The sequence below is a fragment of the Zootoca vivipara genome, chromosome 5, assembly GCF_963506605.1.
Source record: "Zootoca vivipara chromosome 5, rZooViv1.1, whole genome shotgun sequence".
NCBI lineage: Eukaryota > Metazoa > Chordata > Lepidosauria > Squamata > Lacertidae > Zootoca > Zootoca vivipara.
This window is the reverse complement of record NC_083280.1, coordinates 89987770-90007238: the sequence shown is the minus strand read 5'-3', so window position 1 is coordinate 90007238 and position 19469 is coordinate 89987770. Positions and strand designations below refer to the sequence as shown.

The following is a 19469-nucleotide window of genomic DNA, read 5'->3' as shown; positions in this document are numbered from 1 at the left end:
GGATACTTGTCTGATTATTGGATGATAGATACTGTATGTTTGAAAACTGAACAGATAAAGGGACAGATGTGCTCATCTCCTCTAAGCACTTGATCCCGTACACCTTCAAAATTCTGGGAAGGGTGTAGAATTGGCTAGGAGATACATTTAGATGTGGAATTGGGATACTCACATGTTAACAAAATTAAATACAGAATCTATGTTTCTAAGTGAAATACTTTAATGCAGGGAGACTTGATTTTTCTAATTATCACAGACAAGCAGTGATTTAAACAAATAGAACACGCTTGATGCAGCTTTGATTTTTAGCTTTAATATTTGGCTGCAACTTGTGATTTGTCTCAAGTTAGACAAGCCACAAGCCCAGATCTGAATGTAACCCTAAGCCAGAAAACACTCATTCAGAATGGCAGAGTTAAACAGTTTTGAATTTTTTTGCTTTCGAAGGCCCAAGTCTTGTGTTTACAAATGGCTGGTCACCCAAAACTTAGCTGAAATCTTTCTTTTTGGCAATTCAGATGGTTGAAGTCACAGGTATTACAATGCTATGCATTCGGCTGTTTTGGTGAAAATTCATTATTTCAATACTTTTAAAGTTTCAAGATTTTAAAGTTCCTGTTTTAATCTGTTAATTAAGGACAAGTAGCTTAACTGGTGTTTCTTTGGCAGTGAAGCGTCTCAGATAAACATTGTTTCCCCACAGTGGGAAACAACATTTGCTGCTGGAGTGAACAGACTGTAGCAGTGTAATATTTTACAGAATGAGAAGGGGGACTGCTCCATGTACATCTGCTGTGAAAGGGGGCAAGATCCCACAATTTCACTTATCTTGCAGCCTGGCTTAGCTCAATTGCTCTGCATCTCTTTAGATTTATCTGTTATAACAAACTGCAAATCGAGAGATAACAGTTGGCTACATTCTTGTTTTTAAAACACCCAGCTTTACAGACACATCCCTCTGAGTGAAAGACTACTGAATGACTAACAGGGCTTTCGAACGAACCTGTGAAGGTTATAGGCCATTTTTAATCACCATTATTTCTGTCATAAGCTTGCTATACCATGTACAAAGAACTTTCAGGTGAGGGAACCTGTTGCCCTCCAGCTGCTCCTGGATCAGAGCTCTCATTATCCCTGATAACTGACCCAGGGTTCATGGGAGTTGGTGTCTAAAAATATCTGGAGGGCTATCTATGGACTCCCTAACTCTGCCTTCAGAGGTTTTTGCTATTTTTTAAAGTATTAAAGTATTTTAGTGAAGGCACATTATGTTCCTTGGCCTTAAGGGTCAGGAATTTTAGAACATAAGGATAAACTGCAAGTTAAAGGTCTGCTGTTAACCTCAGTGCCATGTAAGTATTAAACATGTATCTTAGTGTATTATAGCAGCTATTTCTCAGAATAGTTTCTGCTATTCAGTTCCACGGCATGCATTTGGGGTAGGTTAAACTGGGAGACAGGAGCCATTCACCATCTTTAATACTGGTGCCGCACAGGGGAGGTTTTTGTTTGCCACCAGCGTAAGACTGAATGACTTAAAAGTTCAAGTTTCTTGTGAGTTTGGAATTGTGGCATGATTAAGGAGACAATACTCGTTCACTAACATGTTGAAATTTCTCCCGGCAGGTATGCTGCAAGACATCTGTGGTTACTTTGGAACCTGAGATGCTTGTTGGGGATAAAACAGGCTGGGTGGCATGGTGTTGTAGTTGTAAAGAAGTGATGAATGGACGGTTCAAGGTTGCTCTTCTTTGCTTCAAATTGTGTCCACTCAGTGCCAATTTGCAGTGGGGAAAAGTGGGTGAAGATTTGTGAACTGGCTTTATATTCCACTGAAATCCAGATGAGCATCATTTAAAGGGGAAGCAGCATTGGCCTTCGATAATGCACTGAATAATTTAGCAGCCAATTCCTGCTCAAAACCTGTATGCTCCTCACTGTACACTGCCGAGATTTACCCTTTAAATTTATTTAAATCTATATTCCACCCTTCCTCCTAAAGGAGCACAGGGTGCCTTTTCAAAATCTGTGCAGCAGGATTATTATTTTCAAAACTTGCTTTGATGTTTTTCAATACTGGAACCATCTTCGATCACAATGGGCTAGGAATTGTGTCTACAACCCCCACGTCCCAAGTCATTAGCACTCCCCACTGCATCAGAGGAAACCCCATATCCCACTGTTTAGTGAGGACTTTCCCAATGCTGCTGCTCTCCAGAAATGTTGGATGACAATTCCCATCATCCCCAGCTTGCATGGGAGCCGCAGTCTTAACACAATGGAGAACATCAAGGACAAGAAAGTCTGGTTTAACTATCCTACAAACAAGCATGAGTCAACACAAGAGGATTCCTCTAGCGATGCGATAAGGCAATATAGGGCCAGTACAACGTGAGGCATCATTGCTGGTCCAGGCACCCCATTCTCCCCATCGGGATTTGGGCCTGAAGGACTGAGGGAAAGTGTGGGAGCAGCATGGAGAGCAAGTTGAGAGCAAGCACAATTTATGACATTGCGCAACATAGTTCACACCCTCCGACATTTCCTTGAGGAATATAGATGTTCCCTCCAACATTTCTCCAATGAAAATAGGGACATCCTACCATACCCTCCAAACTTCCTCTGATGAAACTAGCGACGTCCTAAGGAAAAGCGGGGCGTTCCGGGATCAAATCAGAAACTGGGATGGATTCTGCAAATCTGGGACTGCCCCTGGGAAATAGGGACACTTGGAAGGCCTGCATCATTATTGATTGTGGGGCATCAGCCTTAGCAAGATAATTATTGATTGTGGGGCATCAGCCTTAGCAAGATAATTATTGATTGGGGGCATCAGCCTTAGCAACAGATTGTGGGGGCATCAGCCTTAGCAACTGAATTATTGATTAGGGGGCATCAGCCTTAGCAACAGAATTATTGATTGTGGGGCATCAGCCTTAGCAACAGAATTATTGATTGTGGGGCATCAGCCTTAGCAACAGAATTATTGATTGGGGGCATCAGCCTTAGCAACAGAATTATTGATTGGGGGCATCAGCCTTAGCAACAGAATTATTGATTAGAGGGCATCAGCCTTAGCAACAGAATTATTGATTAGGGGGCATCAGCCTTAGCAACAGAATTATTGATTAGGGGGCATCAGCCTTAGCAACAGAATTATTGATTAGAGGGCATCAGCCTTAGCAACAGAATTATTGATTAGGCGGCATCAACCATAGCTTCCAACTTCCTGGAATTGGAATTTCTGCACCAAGGGCAGCCCAAACAGACCGTGCGGCTGTAATCCAGCCTCAAGGTTACCGATAAAGGGACACGAGTTGTCCGACTATCTCCTCCCAGCAACAGCCGTGCGAAGCTGAAGTGAAGCCTGCCTGCCTGCCTGCCTGCCCAGAAGGCAGAAGAAGACGGCGCTCGCCCTCCAGCAGCTACCGGTACCAGAAGCCCTGCTGCTGTGAGGCCGCCGCAGATCGACAGGAGGCGGAGGGAGCCCTTCCCGTCTTCCCTTCCCCTCCCCTCCCGGCGCAGCGGCCCGGACTCCTCCCCGCCTTCCTCTCACGGAAACCGCCCCAGCAGCCTGACAAACCGGGCAGGCGAGCGAGGCGGGCGAGGCCGAGGCCTTCCTCCGGCCCCTTCCGCAGCCGAGGCCTGCGTTTCCCAGCGCTCTTCTCGCCGGGTTCCTTCTCCCACCGCCCGCGGGGAAGCAGGAAGCGGCCTTGGGAGGAATGGCCTCCGGACGAGGCCCCGGCGACGCCCGCCCCCTCGGGCAGCGGAGGGCCGCGGCTTCGTTTCCTTAGCAAGGCGCCCCTCTCTTCGTCCTCGTCCTCGTCCCTTCGGACAGCCGGGTTTCCCTTCAGAAATGGACGGCAAGCTGCCTCAGCTGGTGGAGGAGCTCACGACTTCGGGGGAGCCGCGCTTGGACCCCGCGAAGCTTAAGGAGCTGAAGAAGATGTGCAAGTAGGGACCTCTTAACGTGGACATCCCCCTCCCCCTTATTTATTATTATTTTATTTAATAATATACATTCACATCATTATTATCCACTTTACTTCCCTGGCTCTTTAGAGCCTGTCGACTTCCTCCCCTCCCGTTTCACGGCTTTCAAAATTAACCTTTATCATCCTTGCGTTTTGTAGGTTTTCCCAATTCTAATTGCGCTCATTGCAGAATAACTCAAAATTTAAATAAATATAGAATGGTAGTAGAAAACTCCTCATTACAAATCTTCAGACAACCTCTGCTAGTGATGATAATCGCTTACAATAATCTTTCAGATATCGTATAAATTTACTCCAGTCCTTTTGGAATACTTGATCATGCTGGTTTTGGATTTTTCCTGCCAGCTTCGCCAGTTCTGCAAAGTCCATCCATCATCTTCATCTGGGTATCTTTCCTTCCTCTTCTTTTTTCCTTTTTGGATATATTTTTATTAAATTTCCCAAAACTTTACATCATTCCAATACATTTATTTTCTTCTTGTCCGCTTCCCATCCCATTTTCCCAGGGTGTGTTTTATTCCTCCCCTTTACTGCACTTTGTCTCCCCTCTTTTATTATCATCACAATAACGCAACAAACTCTCATCCAGTTCTGTTGCTTATGGTTCAAACCCTGCTCGCGAATTCATCATACAGTACTGTAATATTTCTTTAAATGGTCCAAAAAGGGCTTGTGTCCTTTCGTAAAGCAATCATCGCTGAGTTCTCTTATTTTAGCTGTTAAATTTGCGGGTTCCACATAGTCCTTCTCTTTACTTTTCCATCCTTCTTTGGTGGGAACTTCTTCATCTTTCCATTTTTGTGTATAAAGAATGCTAGCTGCTGCAAAAAGCAAATTTGGGAACCTTTCTTTTAAAAAGAATCTGTTAAAAAGCAAATCTGGGAATCTCTCTTTTAAAAACAAATGTTTCCATGGTGGCTGTCCGCTGTTCTTTATATTTTTTGGGGGGGGGGTGCAATCCTGTGCATGCTTGTTCAGAAGTAAGTTAAGTGTGGAGTAACTGTTGGGGAGAATTGGTTTTCTTGTGCTGGGTGTTATTTTTTTAAAAAAAAAACTTCACAGTTGACGGTATTTGCTTTCTTGCTACTCATGCTGGTTACTTTTCCAAAGGTCCTCGGATGAGCATATTACTCATGTTTATCACTTGCTGATGACACAGCTGAATCAAGAGCACGCAGAGATACGGCTGTCAGCATTTCAAGTTGTGGACGAACTCTTCACCCGTTCCCATCAGTTTAGGACTTTAATCATTTCGAACTTCCAAGAGTTCTTGGAGCTCACAGTGGAAACAGACTATGATCAGCCACTCCCCCCACCAGCTGAAGTGGCGCAAAAGCTAAAAAGAGCTGCCATTAAATCTGTACAAGAGTGGCATGAGAAATATGGAGAGGCCTACAAGAAACTTTCACTAGGATTCCATTTCCTAAAACAGAATAAGAAGGTACTGGAAAATTCACTTTCATGATTGAATGCTTAGTGGCTTTATACGAGTAAAATGTTGGAAATGTTTATCTCATTGCTAGCAGACGTGAATATAGTAAATGTGAACTAAAAAAACCCTTATTGTTCTTTATAAATAAGTAGACAAAAGACCCATATGATATTACTTTAAAGTGCTGTTGCACATAGACTGATTGGTAATACTAAAATACTTATTATTTAACAAAGACGACACTGAAAAATTAATTTCCTGCATCAGATGTGTGTTGCTACTGAAAGTTTGCATCGTTTAAGTATTTGAAACAAAAAAGGTAAGTATTCTTAAACCTGAACGGCTTAAGAAAATCTGTGTGCCTTCCCATGCACAAAGACCGCAATCTATATTAGTATCACTTTGTGCTACTTCTAGTAAATGCTTGCTGTTAGATTTGCTCTAAGCTTCTGAGAAGAAGCTTTTATTGTTAGCTCAAAAACAGATGTTTTAGAAATACCTGAAAGTATTATTTTGTGCAATGTTACTTTCAGATGTTGACCACCAAAGAAAATTTGTCTGACAGCAAAAATAATAAAATATATTCTACAATTCTGTAGGTAGATTTTCAAGATACAAATGCCAGAACTCTAGCAGAAAGGAAGAGAGATGAAGAGAAACAAAAAAGGTTGGAAAATATTTACAAGGAAAAAGCCAAAAAAGCTGAGAGGGAAATGGCAGGTGAGTGGGGTTTAGTGCCTTAATGGGTGGTGCATTAGTCCTAATTTCATTTGAAGATGTCAATACATTTGTACCTCAGAAGTCGAACGCAATCTGTTCCAGGAGTCCGTTCGACTTCCAAAATGTTTGGGAACCAAGGTGCGGCTTCCGATTGGCTGCAGGAAGCACAAACTGGAACAATCACTTCCGGGTTTGTGGTGTTCGGGAGCCAAAACGTTAGTCACGCAAGGCGTTCGACTTCTGAGGTTCAACTGTACTAGTAATTTTAATAATGAAAGTAGTTAGTTATATTATTACTAGCTGGCCCTGCCACCCATTGCTGTGGGTTATTTGTCTGATTTCCCCTACTCTGTGCCGATCCATGATGTATCCCTGTGATTCCCCCACTCCTCCCTGGCTTATCCCTGTGATCCCCCCCCCCATCCCTGTGAATCCCCCAACTCTGCCCTGATCCATGACCTATTATGCCCCCTCTTCTCCCCACCCCCAGCTTATCCCTGTGATTTCCCCCTCTCCTCCCCCTAACCCCCCCACTTACCCCTATGATTTCCCTCCTCTCCTCTGTCCAACCCTCCCCCCCAGCTTATCCCTGTGAACCGTTCATTTTGCACACAATCATTTCCCCAATGCACGTATTCTGTAAAATTTTGCCCTGTCCCAACCCTGACTCCCCTACCCACGTTTGTTATGTGAAATAACATTTAGTCTACCCAAAGGCACGGCCCTGTAAAAGGCCCATATTCAGTTGATTCTATGCTGCGGCCTATTCAGCCCCCCCAGCCCTCATGGGCTTTCTGCATGTTTTGAAATACAGGGGTTCTGAGGCATTGCAAGCATCAATGAAATCACGTATAATCGAAACCCATTGAAAAAAGCCTGCAAACACCCCGCCCCCGCTTCACTCCACCCCTATTCCACCCTTTTAGTGATGTTTCAGTGACGTCTTTATAACGTTTCTGGGTCACTTCTGGGTTTGGCATGATGTCCGTATACACAGTTGCTCACACATTGAATGCACGCAAACGGGGCTGTCTGTAATTTGTACGTGAGAAAGAGGGCAGATGAAAGGTTTGTGCTAATTTTAGCAGTATACAGAAATTAATTGGCCATCTCTGCAGTGATGGGGAACTTTTTCTGTAGGAACAAACTTATTTTAATATATATATAAAAATAAAATAATTGTCCAGTAGCACCTTAGAGTAGGGTTACCAGATGTCCCCATTTCCCGGGTACAGTCCCCAGATTTGCAAATAAGTCCCTGGACAAATTCCATCCCCGAAATGTCCCCCAGATTTCATCTAATGTCCCTGGGAAACGCAGCAGCGGCAGTCTCAGCAGCCCGGAGCAGTTGGCTCTGGCTGGCTTCAGGAGCTGCTCGGAAGCCCCTATTTGATGGTGGTGTAGGGGCTCTAAGATGCAGCTTCTGGGCTGCCTTCATCTTCCCTGACCCCAGCAACTAAGCCGTGAAGGGAGGCTTCATGCTGCCTATTGGAGCAGCCTCCCAACTCCTACTTGCGTGCAAGCAGGAGGGGACAGGGATCTCTCAGTTAGGCAACGGGAACCCTCCCTTCCCAGCTGAGGGATCCCTGCCCCCTCCTGCTTGCACACAAGTAGGAATGGGATTGGGGCTGCTCTGATGGGAAGGGAGGCATTGTACTGCCCAAGCCTCACCACCGCTCTTCTTCTCCGCCTTCCATGCCTGACCCACCGTGCACCACTTCCCCACCACCACCACCACCAAAGAACCAACAACTCAGGGGCTGGCCAGGCTCATGGAGAAAGGAGATAGGCGCCACGGAAGAAGGGGAAACGTGGCGGTTGAGGTCAAGGCAGCGGCCGCCCCTCTGCCACTGCCATCGCTGCAGCATCAACATCCCAAAAGTGTAGTGTTTGTTTGTTTGAAGTGTCTCTGGATTCATTGAAAAAAATCTGGTAACCTTACCTTAGAGACCAACTAAGTTTGTTCTTGGTACAAGCTTTCGTGTGCATTTGTGATGGGGTGAGCTCCCGTTGCTTGGTCCCAGCTCCTGCCAACCTAGCAGTTCGAAAGCACGTCAAAATGCAAGTAGATAAATAGGAACCGCTACAGCAGGAAGGTAAACGGCGTTTCCATGTGCTGCTCTGGTTTGTCAGAAGCGGCTTTGTCATGCTGGCCACATGACCTGGAAGCTATACACTGGCTCCCTCGGCCAATAATGCGAGATGAGCGTGCAACCCCAGAGTCGGTCACGACTGGACCTAATGGTCAGGGGTCCCTTTACCTTTACTTTAAGGTGCTACTGGACAGTTTTTTATATATATTTCGACTGCATCAGACCAACACGGCTACCTACCTGAATCTTAAACTTATTTTAGTGTATATGATATTTCTGTATTTCTACGGCAGTATTTTAAAACTACCACCACTTGACAGATATGTCACAAGAAATCGAAGCTGTGCTGACTGAGATGGAGAATTGTTTTCAGCTTCTGATGCCGGATCCCTTTGACTTCATGGCAAATGACACTGAAACAGTCAATTGGAGGACGACTGAGCTGGACAAAACTGTTTCCTGCTCTTCTGTGGAGAGGGCAGCTCAACAGGCACATTTCCTTGACGATAACGAGCAGCCTTGCTGCAGCAAGGACCTTCCTTCCATCTCTCTGGTTCCGAAAGCTGGTAACAAAAAAGACTTGAATAGTGAAGCGGAAGACTCTTTAAATTCTGAATTGACTTCTGCTGCTGCCAGTGGAGAAGATGATTATGCCACTTTTGTTCGGAGCCATGGTCTTGGATCTCATAAATACAGTCTCAATCTTGAAATAGCCACAGGTATTGGGATTCTGTTGAACATAATAATTAATTACAATACACTGCTTTTAGTCTCAATCTTGAAATAGCCACAGGTATTGGGATTCTGTTGAACGTAATAATTAATTACAATACACTGCTTTTCATTACAGGTTAAATGATCGTCTTCATTGGTCAGCTAATAACCAAATATTTAGAATCTGTTATAAGTATGTTGCAGTTCCTGGCTGGAACATATTTCTCCTGGCCTGCTTTCCTTTGACTGTTGATTTTTGCAAGCAGTGCTTGAAAAAAATAAAGGTTGGAAGTCACAGATTTAAAATTAAGATATATTAATAGATCATCCGGCCTTTTTTTCCTACTGTTTTTCAGTATTTTCCTTATTTCAAGTGTCTAGTCATAGCAGAATAGGGCTCTGCCATGGGTGTCTACTTCGTATTGGTTTTTTAAAAAAAATCTGCTGCTGTTTTCTTTGTTGTTTTTTGTTGTTTACTGTACTTTGTACATTGCCTTGAGAAATGTGTGGAAGGTGATGTATTAGTATTACTAATAGTTATTTAAGTGTCTAGTTACTCACCAAACTCTTGTGGTTGCAACCACTGAATTATCAAACCAGATTGGTGGGAGGAGAGATTGTATGAAGAAATATCCTATCCTTTTAGGCTAACCTACTAAGTAGGAGGCTGCTAAGAGAAGAGAACCATGTATCTAACCTTGAGGTTAGAGGATAGGTGAGATATAAATGTAATAAATAAGTAAATAAATCAATACTGTACCAAAACATTCTGTGGATCTGATATGCTTTTGCTCCTTGTCTGTTTCCCCCCTGCTAGATGTGAAATTGCAGGAGAATGAAGACAATACGGCTATAATCAATAATGCTACAGATGCTTATAAGCTCATCAGAAACAAATTCATGCCTTCTGTACAGTCTTGGATTCAGGTGAGGAAAACTCTTCCACTGAGAATAAAAATAAATTCTGTATTTTGTTTATTCTCTGTGTCAAAATGCTCATATGCTCATGTGGTATTTTAGTTCCCCTGGGCTCTGCACTAACTTCAGCATTCTTGAATTGAAAGCACATTTAGCATTGTATTTTGTGAATTTGGAGCCATGCAAACTTATACTGATGTTTTATTTCTGAGCTGAGTTCAGAATTTGAGGGAGGTATCACACATTCCTTTATTTCCATCTCCTCTGATTTCAACCCAAACTTTCATAATCTCACGCTTTAAAAAGCTTTCATAAATTTCTATTCAAAAAGTTAACCTAGTGGAGAGAAGATTCTGTGTGTGTGCTTGCTTGCTTAATGGTGCAGTCAGCATTACAGTTTCACTGACAAGTACAGTAATGCTAGTAAAGGCAGAAAATGGACATTTATTGTAATCCTTGGTACTAGGATCTTAATCAGATGCAACAGGAAAATCTAGCCAGTCATTTGTTCTTTTGGATTGGGAAAAGTAAGTACTGTCGGTAAAACAGAGTTACTTGGCACCTACTCTGTTGTGTTTTGATTGAAGAGAATAAGGTTTGGGTTGTTTCCAGGATGCTTGTAATATAGTTAATCTTAGGTAAGCCTTTCCTTTCTGGAAATTCTTAATGTCAAAATACTTCTGCTTTGGAAATCACTGTTGGAGGACTGGCATAGAATCAGAACTGGAGAGATGGAAGGGACTTCAAGGGTCATTTAGTCCAACCCCCTGCAATACAGGAACTCCAACTAGATCATAGATGACATATGGCCATCTACCCTCTGCATAAAAAACCTCTAGTGAAGGAGAATCCACGACCTCTTGTGGGAGTCTGTTCCACTGGTGAACAGCTCTTACTGTCAAAGTACTTCCTGATGTTTAACCGGAATCTCATTTCTTGTAACTTGAAGACATTGGTTTGGGTCTTACCCTCCGAAGCAGGAGAAAACAAGCTTTTTCATCTGCAGCATTTTAGATATTTGAAGGTGGCTATTATATCACATCTCATTCTCCTCTTCTGCAGCAACTCCCCCAACCGTTCCTCATCAGACTTAGTTTCCAGACCCTTTATAATCTTGACCACTCTCTTCTGCACATGTTCAAACTTGTCAATATCCTTCTTGAATTGTGGCACCCAGAACTGGACACAGGACTCCAGGTGTGGTTTGACCAAAGCAGAATAGAGTGGTACTATTACTTCCCTTGACCTGGACACTAGACTTCTGTTGATGCAGCCTAGAATAACATTAGCTTTCCCCCTGCTGCATCACACTGTTGACTTATGTTCAGCAAGCCAGGTGTCCCCCATCCTATATTTCTGCAGCTGGTTCTTCCTGCCTAAGTGCAGAACCTTACATTTGTCCCTATTGAAATTCATTTTGTTAGTTTGAGCCCAGTTCTCCAATCAGTTAAGGTCATACTGAATCCCGGTTCTGTCTTCTGCAGCATTAGCTACCCCTCCCAGTTAAAAGTCGTCTGCACATTTAATCAGCATCCCGCCAATACCTTCATCTAAGTTCACGACATTATAAGCAACCAGATCCTACCCACCACATTATTTACCATCTGATCTAATAAACGTATTTCCCTAATATGAGTTTGGTGGTGGTGGTGGCAGCTACCTTTACTTCTTATTAACCAGCGGTGTGTGAAGCTGAATGCACCCAAATTAAATGTGCATGAGTTGCGAGATATCTGTACTGTATTACAAATTCCTGTGGCATGCCAAATGTACATGAAACCTTGGCATGTATGTGAATGCCAAGTCAGCTAATGTTGCGGTTTTTATTTCTTAGCTGTTCACAAGAGCTGGGATAAATGATGGACATCTAAGACAAGCCATTGATCTTAAAAACAAATTGGAGCGTGCCACAGAGAAATGTAAGGAAATGAATATTGGCTTTAAAGACAGGAAGATGACAATGGTGAGCTAAGTTAAATATTTCTGGTATAGTTTGAGGAATACGTGACCTGAATTTAAGCTTTTAACGCAATATATACTGAACACAGTGGCAACTGAGATGGGGTGAGAGATTGCTGTAGAAAGATCAAAGTGGTCTCATCTTGTTAACAAATTGCATTTCTTGGGGTAACTGATTTCACTTGTCCCCTAAAGCTCCTGTGTTTCACACATAATAAAATCAACCATGCATTAGTCCTCATCAAGCCTGCAGTATAGTTTAGTCTTTTTTGTGGAGGTTTTCCCATAGTGTGAATGCTTAAAGAATAATGTTCCATGATTACTAAAACTACATTTTAATAACTTCTACTTTTGCTTCCACATTTTTGTTCCTACACTCTACCTGTCATTATATGAGGGGCCGCAATGCCTAAAGAGGGCTACGGTCAGCCGTTGTACATCTAATTGAGCTTGGTCCTAAAATTGAGGAGCTGTTGGCACTAGGGTGATGACTTTTTCATTTTTTTCCCTCAAAAATTATTTCCTGTAGCACAGATGGATGAACATTTGCCTATTAATGACTAAAATGAGGTATATTCCATTGAAATATTTAAAAGGGTTACGCACAAACCGTTTTTAATTTTTTTGTATGCTATTTTACTATTTCATAAAATTGTATTAACAATTCTATATATATTTCGTATCAAATTTGGACACAACACCACATTCCACAATGGGGAGTGTTCTTAGCAACATAGGGTATACAAATGTCACACCTGCGCAAGGTAAAAGACCCTTTTGGGGACCTCAAAACTCAGCCAGCAGACCCTGCCGGACATGCTGGGAAAAGAACCTATAGGAGAGGTAGTAAAACATCGTCCTCTAGCGGCGTCAATACTGTTACTGCAGCGAAAAAAAGCTTCCTTGTGTGTTTGATGACCCTATATAATGTTGTATATATGTGACTCTAAAGCTTGAGTTCAATTTTATATCTGCTTACAGTGACTTCAAAAATGGTCAAAAAAATCTGATAAATTTTTTTTAAAATCATTTTGTGCATGAGGTTTTTTTTTATCAAATCTCTTTGAAAGTAAGATTTTATCTAATCTTTAATGAAAGCTCATCAAAATATGATACAGGGAAATGAGGTTGTAAAAAAGTCATCACCCTAGTTGGCACACTAGTCTTTCATGTCTGAAATAAATTTGAAGTCACTTCTGAGTAACACAGATTAGGCAGGATGTAGGAAAGGAGAGCCTATGCGCTTACATCTTGAACATGTGGTTGGGGGGGTTGAGGCCAGCAGCGGCAGTCCTACTTCCCTCTCCACACCTGTATGGTATATGCATAGAGAGGTACTGTGTGAACGCCTCTTAAGAAAACAGAAAGTGCAAAGTTCTTACTGGCTTATGAAAGAAGTTATGATCTACCCAAAAATGTTCAGACATTTGAGTCTCCAGCAAAAGGGAATTCGACTAAGGAACCTCTCTTCACATGCAGGGCAATACTACTACAGTGGTACCTCGACTTACGAAGACGATCCGTTCCACGGCCGTCTTCGTAAGTCGAAGTCTTCGGTTGTCGAAGCGTCGCTTCTGCGCATGCGCTGACCGTGCGCACTGCTTTGCGCACGGTGCGCGCGGCAAAAAGACTTCCGGGGTTGTCGACTTCGGAAGTCGAATCGTTTGGATGTCGAGGTACCACTGCATTTGTTCACTTGGAAAGAGCAGAATGAAGGGATGCAGTTATGACAGTGGTGAAAACAGAATGCATGGGAAGGTAGATGATTCTTGCCATGAGTTTGCCCATACAGTGATGCCACAGAGATCTTTCTAAGAACACAGTTGACAAGTCCATATGCTGTAAACAGAGCACTAAGTTCAGGATTTGCAAAGGTCTCAGTAATAGTAATAATAATAATAATAGTAATAATTTATTACTTATACCCCGCCCATCTGCCCGGGCCTCCCCAGGCACTCTGGGCAGTAAAAATGTCATGGCAGATGAAATGATGCTCATAATTATAAGTTGTCAATTTGGGCCCTATACTAAGCCATGGTTAAATTTTCTTAACCATTATCCGTTAACATGTCTGAATTGAACCTTGCCTATCTTTTTAAATTGGCACTGCATATGCCAAAACTTATTTGGTTGGCTCTAGGCCCTCAGACTTATACACAATAAAATTCTGCAAAGGATGATCAGGTTAGGCCAGCACTGGATTTCAAGTTTCTATTCTGTATGTGAACACTGGCATAGCACTTGAATTCATATACTCTTATAGTGAAAATAAATATTAGCATTTGTTGAGAGCTTTATTTTTGAAGATGTTTTAAATTAGACTTGAATCCTTCCCCCACCTTGAAGCTACATTGTGCTTTTCTCTCTCTCTCTCTTTTTCTGGGAACTGGAATTTTTTGCTTCTAAGGCTGTGATTCAGAGCACACTTAATTTGGCAGTAGTTGTTGTTGAAAACAATGCAACTTCTATCTGAATATTTTTAGGTTCAAGATGTAGCTAAAATGATTTCAGGTGGCCAGTAGAGGGAGCACATCCAGCATGCTGGGAGCAAGCTTCTGCGCACATGATTTGAATGTGTTTGTGGTGAATAGAATATTATAGCTTCCATCAATATTTAAATTGAAAATGCACTCATTTGTAGACAGTACTGTACCTTAAATTAGCCTTTCTTAACTAATGTTTTTATCTGTATGTATGGCATGAATCTTTCCCCAAGGATCTTCATAAGGCTAAAGTGTTAACATCTCATAACTGCCTAGTATTTTTACCTGTGCTACATTTCTCAGTAGTTATGCTTACTTATCATCTAATTCATTTGCAGTGCTTAAAAACACAAAAGAAATCTGCTTTTGTAGCTTAAAATAAAAATAGCAGTATTTCTCTTCCCCTGCTTTAGTTTTGTGAAGGATATTGTTATGCGTAATCTTCTTATCAAAATTTGTGTTGTGAAGCATTGATAATCCACAAATTCTGTAAATAAGAGCTGAAGAATACTTTACAAATGAAGGCACACTTAAGAAGCTGTCACATGGAATTGACCTGGTGTACACATAATGTTAAGCATATGCAGAACCTTCCCCCCCTCCCCACCGTGTGCTGACTGTGCCCCCTGAAATAATAATTGTTCTTATTTAAATTTCTATACCACCCTTCATTGAAAGATCTCAGGGTGGTTCTCAGAATAAAATGCAACATAAAAACACAAGTAAATAATTAAAACAAAGCAATGACCCCCCCCTTCCCACAGCCGTATTTAAAATACTGTAGAATATTAATCTGCCAATTGGCAGAAGCGGAAGATTTGTTTTGTTTTGTCTGCCAAGCTGATATGCATGCAGATGGAACATTCAGTAGAGCGGGATGTTGAATTCCACCCATGGATTATTACCTATAGTTTATTAAACTATGTTTTAGTGTTATGTGAATGATCTGCAAAGAAATGCATATTTTTTACATTTTTTCTCCATGTCCACACACACATGTAGTATAAACTTAGGGGAAATGGCAACTTTTTCCCTGGTCAAGGTATCAATTAATGTTCATTTGACCAAACTGGTTGCTGTTGCTTTAGTAGATAAAAGGGGTGCCACCTATTTTCTGTGAATTCTCTGCATAACATAGGCAGGCTGTAATAGGAGAATTTCTGGGTTCTTGGGCAGCTCTTTCTCTGACCTTGGGATGAAATGTGACCTCTAAATTTCACAGATGCTTTCAGTGCAAGTGTGGCTGGTCCAGCTGTCCTCATCAGTCCCAGCAAAGGTGGAGCAAGGCAGAGGGTGAACCATTGAGACATCTCTTCTCCCCGCTCCTGTGTAATGTGCAAACTGGCTGTAAGGAATATTGGCAGTCTTAGTACAGTACAGGTCAGAAATAAGATGGTACAAGAATGAGTGCAATCAGGGGTGGAAATGAGATTAAAAGGCATTTTGATACAGCATAAATAAACTTTTGTCTCATTTCCTAATTAAATATATATTGTGGTAGATGCTGCATAGAGGGGGGATTGTCTAGGGGTGATTAGAGAGGAGGTTGTGTCACTTAATAATTTGGCAAAAGTATAGCCCTTAATAGTTACCCCTCACTTATTTTGTAATACTCATGTGGATAAATCACAGTCCTTCCCACACAAAACATGCATAGAACTAAGATTTCTAAGATTTGTCTCAGATTTCGAAGCATATTTTTTTTACTACATGGTTCTGAAGGCACCATGTAACTTACTAGCATGTTACATCAGATACAGCAGAGGAATAATAGCATTATTATAATTCCCAGAGAAAAAATGGTCTTTGTTATTTACTCTTTTTAGAGATGTTTTTGTTTATCTTTTGTAAGATGCTTTGAATAAATGATTTTATTAAAATCTGGCTTGCTAGATTGCAGAACAGGCTTTTTATTATTGCTATGGAATTATTATTATTATTATTAATTACATTTATATACCACCTCGTCTTCCAAGGAACTCAGGGTGGTTCTCCTCCCCATTTTATCCCTACAACAATCCTGTGGGGTAGGTTACGCTAAGAGATAGTGAATGGCCCAAGGTCACCCGGTGAGTTTCATGGCTGAGTGGGGATTCAAACCCTGGTCTCCCAGGTCCTAGTCCAACACTAACCATTATGCCACCCTGACTCTAGAATGTAGCTGCGTTGAGTCACATAGGGGTATTTGGTTAGTAAGTAATACTCACCTACATCCATACTAGAAAGAGGTATAAGATGTTCTGACCATAAAAGCTTTTCCTTGGAAGAATGCGTGGCACAGCTACATAGATGCATGAAGGTGGCATTCTGCCCAAGTTTGTAGTTCATAAGAAGCATCTGTCTCCAAAGCTTGTCTAAGCACTTGGCAAGACTGTCTGTATGTATGGGTACCTTCCTTTGGAGCCTGTGATTTGGCTGTGTTGTATCAGTGAACTAGAATTATTTGTCTGCTTGTAGCACAACATGGTTTGTATTTAATAGGTGAATAATTGGGTCGTGTGGGTGGATTTGCATTTGTGGTAGAGGATGGTTCTAGGTGTGCCTTGCAGCTTTCTTTCCATGAACTGGTTATGTGGTTTTGCTTACATTCTCCACCAATTTTTCTTGTAGCATGCTACTTCTGAAGGGTCAGAGGTCACAAGAAGGGCCAGAGCAGACAGCTCTTTGGGGCTCTGGTGGGCTCTTGACTCCTTTGTTTGACTCTTAAGCCAGTGGTGCACAGCATTTAATAATGCAGCAAGAGGAAAACAAGCCAGGGGTGGTCTTCCCTCGTTCTCTAGGGGCAAGCAAAGGCTGTTTAATCCAAAAACAATATGCCTTGGCTGTAAAAGAACTTGGATTTACTGTGGCAGTGTCCACTAGAGGGTAGGCAAAGGCAAGAAAAATAAAGCATTTTTGGGGGGGGGATGGAAGTTACTTAATTCCTAGGTTAGAGTCTTGCTCCCCCTGCCCTTTTGCCTTGTGGTCTTGCTCTCTTTCCGAAAGGAGGGAGACTTGCATCTTGGTGCCATCTCAGTCCGTAGCTTTCTGGGGCTGATGACTTTCCTCCTTGCTTGGGTCTCTGCTGAAACCTGTTTCTCTCTACCCAACAGTCTCTTGAAGCTCCTCCTTCACTCTGTGAAGGAAACGGGTTCATTTTGACTGCCCTCCCCCTTCCTTTTTCTTTTGGCTACAGGTGGTTTTCTTCACCTGGGGAGAGTGTTGGCCCAGGGAGGAGTTGCCATCTTGGGCAACCTGAATCAAGTTGGGTAGATGGGAGAAGTTAGTGTGCAGCACAGTACCCCATTACACTGCTCAACTTCGTGGTCCATTTTAGGGAACTAATATTCAGGGTGCAGATCATAGCCCTAGCTGTCTTCTACAGCAGATGACTCCCACTGCTGCCTACTTTTAAAGAAAATTAGCAAGATGCTGGTCTCTGTGATGAATAGATTAAAGAAAGAGCCCAGGTATGTTCTCAGTAGAGACCACTCTTCTTTCCCTGTTAGAGATGAGGGGAGAGATCTTGCCTATTACAGTGGTGTCCTCAATTGCTACACTTTTTCTCATAGGAGTGAACGGCAGGGGTTGACTATGGGAATAATTTAAAGTACATTATAGAGGTCACAACAACCCCATCCTCCTTCTAGCTCAGATCTCAAAACCAAACTTGCCTGCATTCCCCTTCTGGGCAGTTTTCTTGTTCTGACTTAAACGATGTTGTTGGTAATTAAAGCTTGCCATATCAAAACACTTATGCCTAGGGAAATAGGTGAAGCAACATTTGTGTGAAATAAAATTTCAGGATATTGCTTAAACATCTTGCTCATCTCAACATGTGTATAGGTTGGTCACTTTTTGCTGGATCGTGCCCGGTCTTCCATGCTGTTGTTTAGTCGTTTAGTCGTGTCCGACTCTTCGTGACCCCATGGACCATAGCACACCAGGCACTCCTGCACTGCCTCCCGCAGTTTGGTCAAACTCATGTTGGTAGCTTTGAGAACACTGTCCAACCATCTCGTCCTCTGTCGTCCCCTTCTCCTAGTGCCCTTTAATCTTTCCCAACATCAGGGTCTTTTCCAAGGATTCTTCTCTTCTCATGAGGTGGCCAAAGTATTGGAGCCTCAGCTTCATGATCTGTCCTTCCAGTGAGCACTCAGGGCTGATTTCCTTAAGAATGGATAGGTTTGATCTTCTTGCAGTCCATGGGACTCTCAAGATGCTAGTCCTACTCAAGATGCTAGTCCTACTCTCTTCCATGCTAGTCCTACTCAAAATAGACCTATTGAAATTAATGGGCATGACAGATTTAGGTTCATTAATTTCAGTGGGCCAACTCTTGAGTAGAACTTAATTGGATACAACCTCATTTTTCCTGGTTACATGGATGATCAAGAAAGGTATATTTTTTTGTTTGATAAAAATTAGAACCCCACCACAGAACTAACTCATAGCAAAAAGGAGGAGGAGGAATAATACTTTCTAGTGCTTTGTGTTCAAGCAAGGCGGTGTATACAATACTCCTATATCTCCGTAAGCAATAAAATTGTTCCCAGCAGGATCTGGTTGGAGAAATTTGGAGCTACTTAATAGGCTTAATAGGGAAGGAAAGGGAAATACTGTCGTACCTCTGCTTACGTATCCCTCTGGTTATGTAAACTTCGGGATATGTAAGCGGTAAGCCAGGAAGTATATTTCTGGGTTTTTACCGCTTCTGCGCATGTGCGGAAGCAGTAGGCCACTTCTGCGCATGTGCAGAAGCGTTCTACCACTGTGTACGCGTCTGCAGAAGCAGTCTCTTCGGTTGCAAAGAACCTCGGGATCCGGCCGGACCTCCGGAACGAGTCCCATCCGCAACCGGAGGTATCACTGTAATGGTCAGTCACTGATTGTCCATCAAGAGGAACAAACTCTAGTACCATAAAGCCTACCTGAAAGTTCTGCCACCATGACCACCCTTCTCCATACATTGCTGATATATGCTACAGGCAACAACAGATACATGCGCCTCCAATTGATGCACGACTGTGCACGTTTGCATCGCAGCAACTTGGAAGTGGCCGGAAAAGGAGGTGTAACCAGCTTATGGCTGTTTTGCTATTGCATAGCTGCCAAGTTTTCCCTTTTCTTGCGAGGAAGCCTATTCAGCATAATGGAAAATCCCTGAAAAAAAGGG

The 19469-nt window shown here is 42.4% G+C and overlaps 1 protein-coding gene across 1 annotated transcript in view; it reads left to right on the top strand.

Moving 5' to 3' along the window:
• Positions 1-3550: 3550 nt before the first annotated feature.
• UVSSA (UV stimulated scaffold protein A) overlaps positions 3551-19469 on the top strand; it is a 52638-nt gene continuing 36719 nt past the window's right edge. The window contains exons 1-6 of the mRNA XM_035137354.2: positions 3551-3954; positions 5106-5436; positions 6027-6147; positions 8561-8959; positions 9772-9881; positions 11707-11835. Coding sequence (XP_034993245.2) covers positions 3857-3954; positions 5106-5436; positions 6027-6147; positions 8561-8959; positions 9772-9881; positions 11707-11835 — 1188 coding nt within the window. The 5' untranslated portion in view covers positions 3551-3856. The remainder of the gene's footprint in view (positions 3955-5105; positions 5437-6026; positions 6148-8560; positions 8960-9771; positions 9882-11706; positions 11836-19469) is intronic.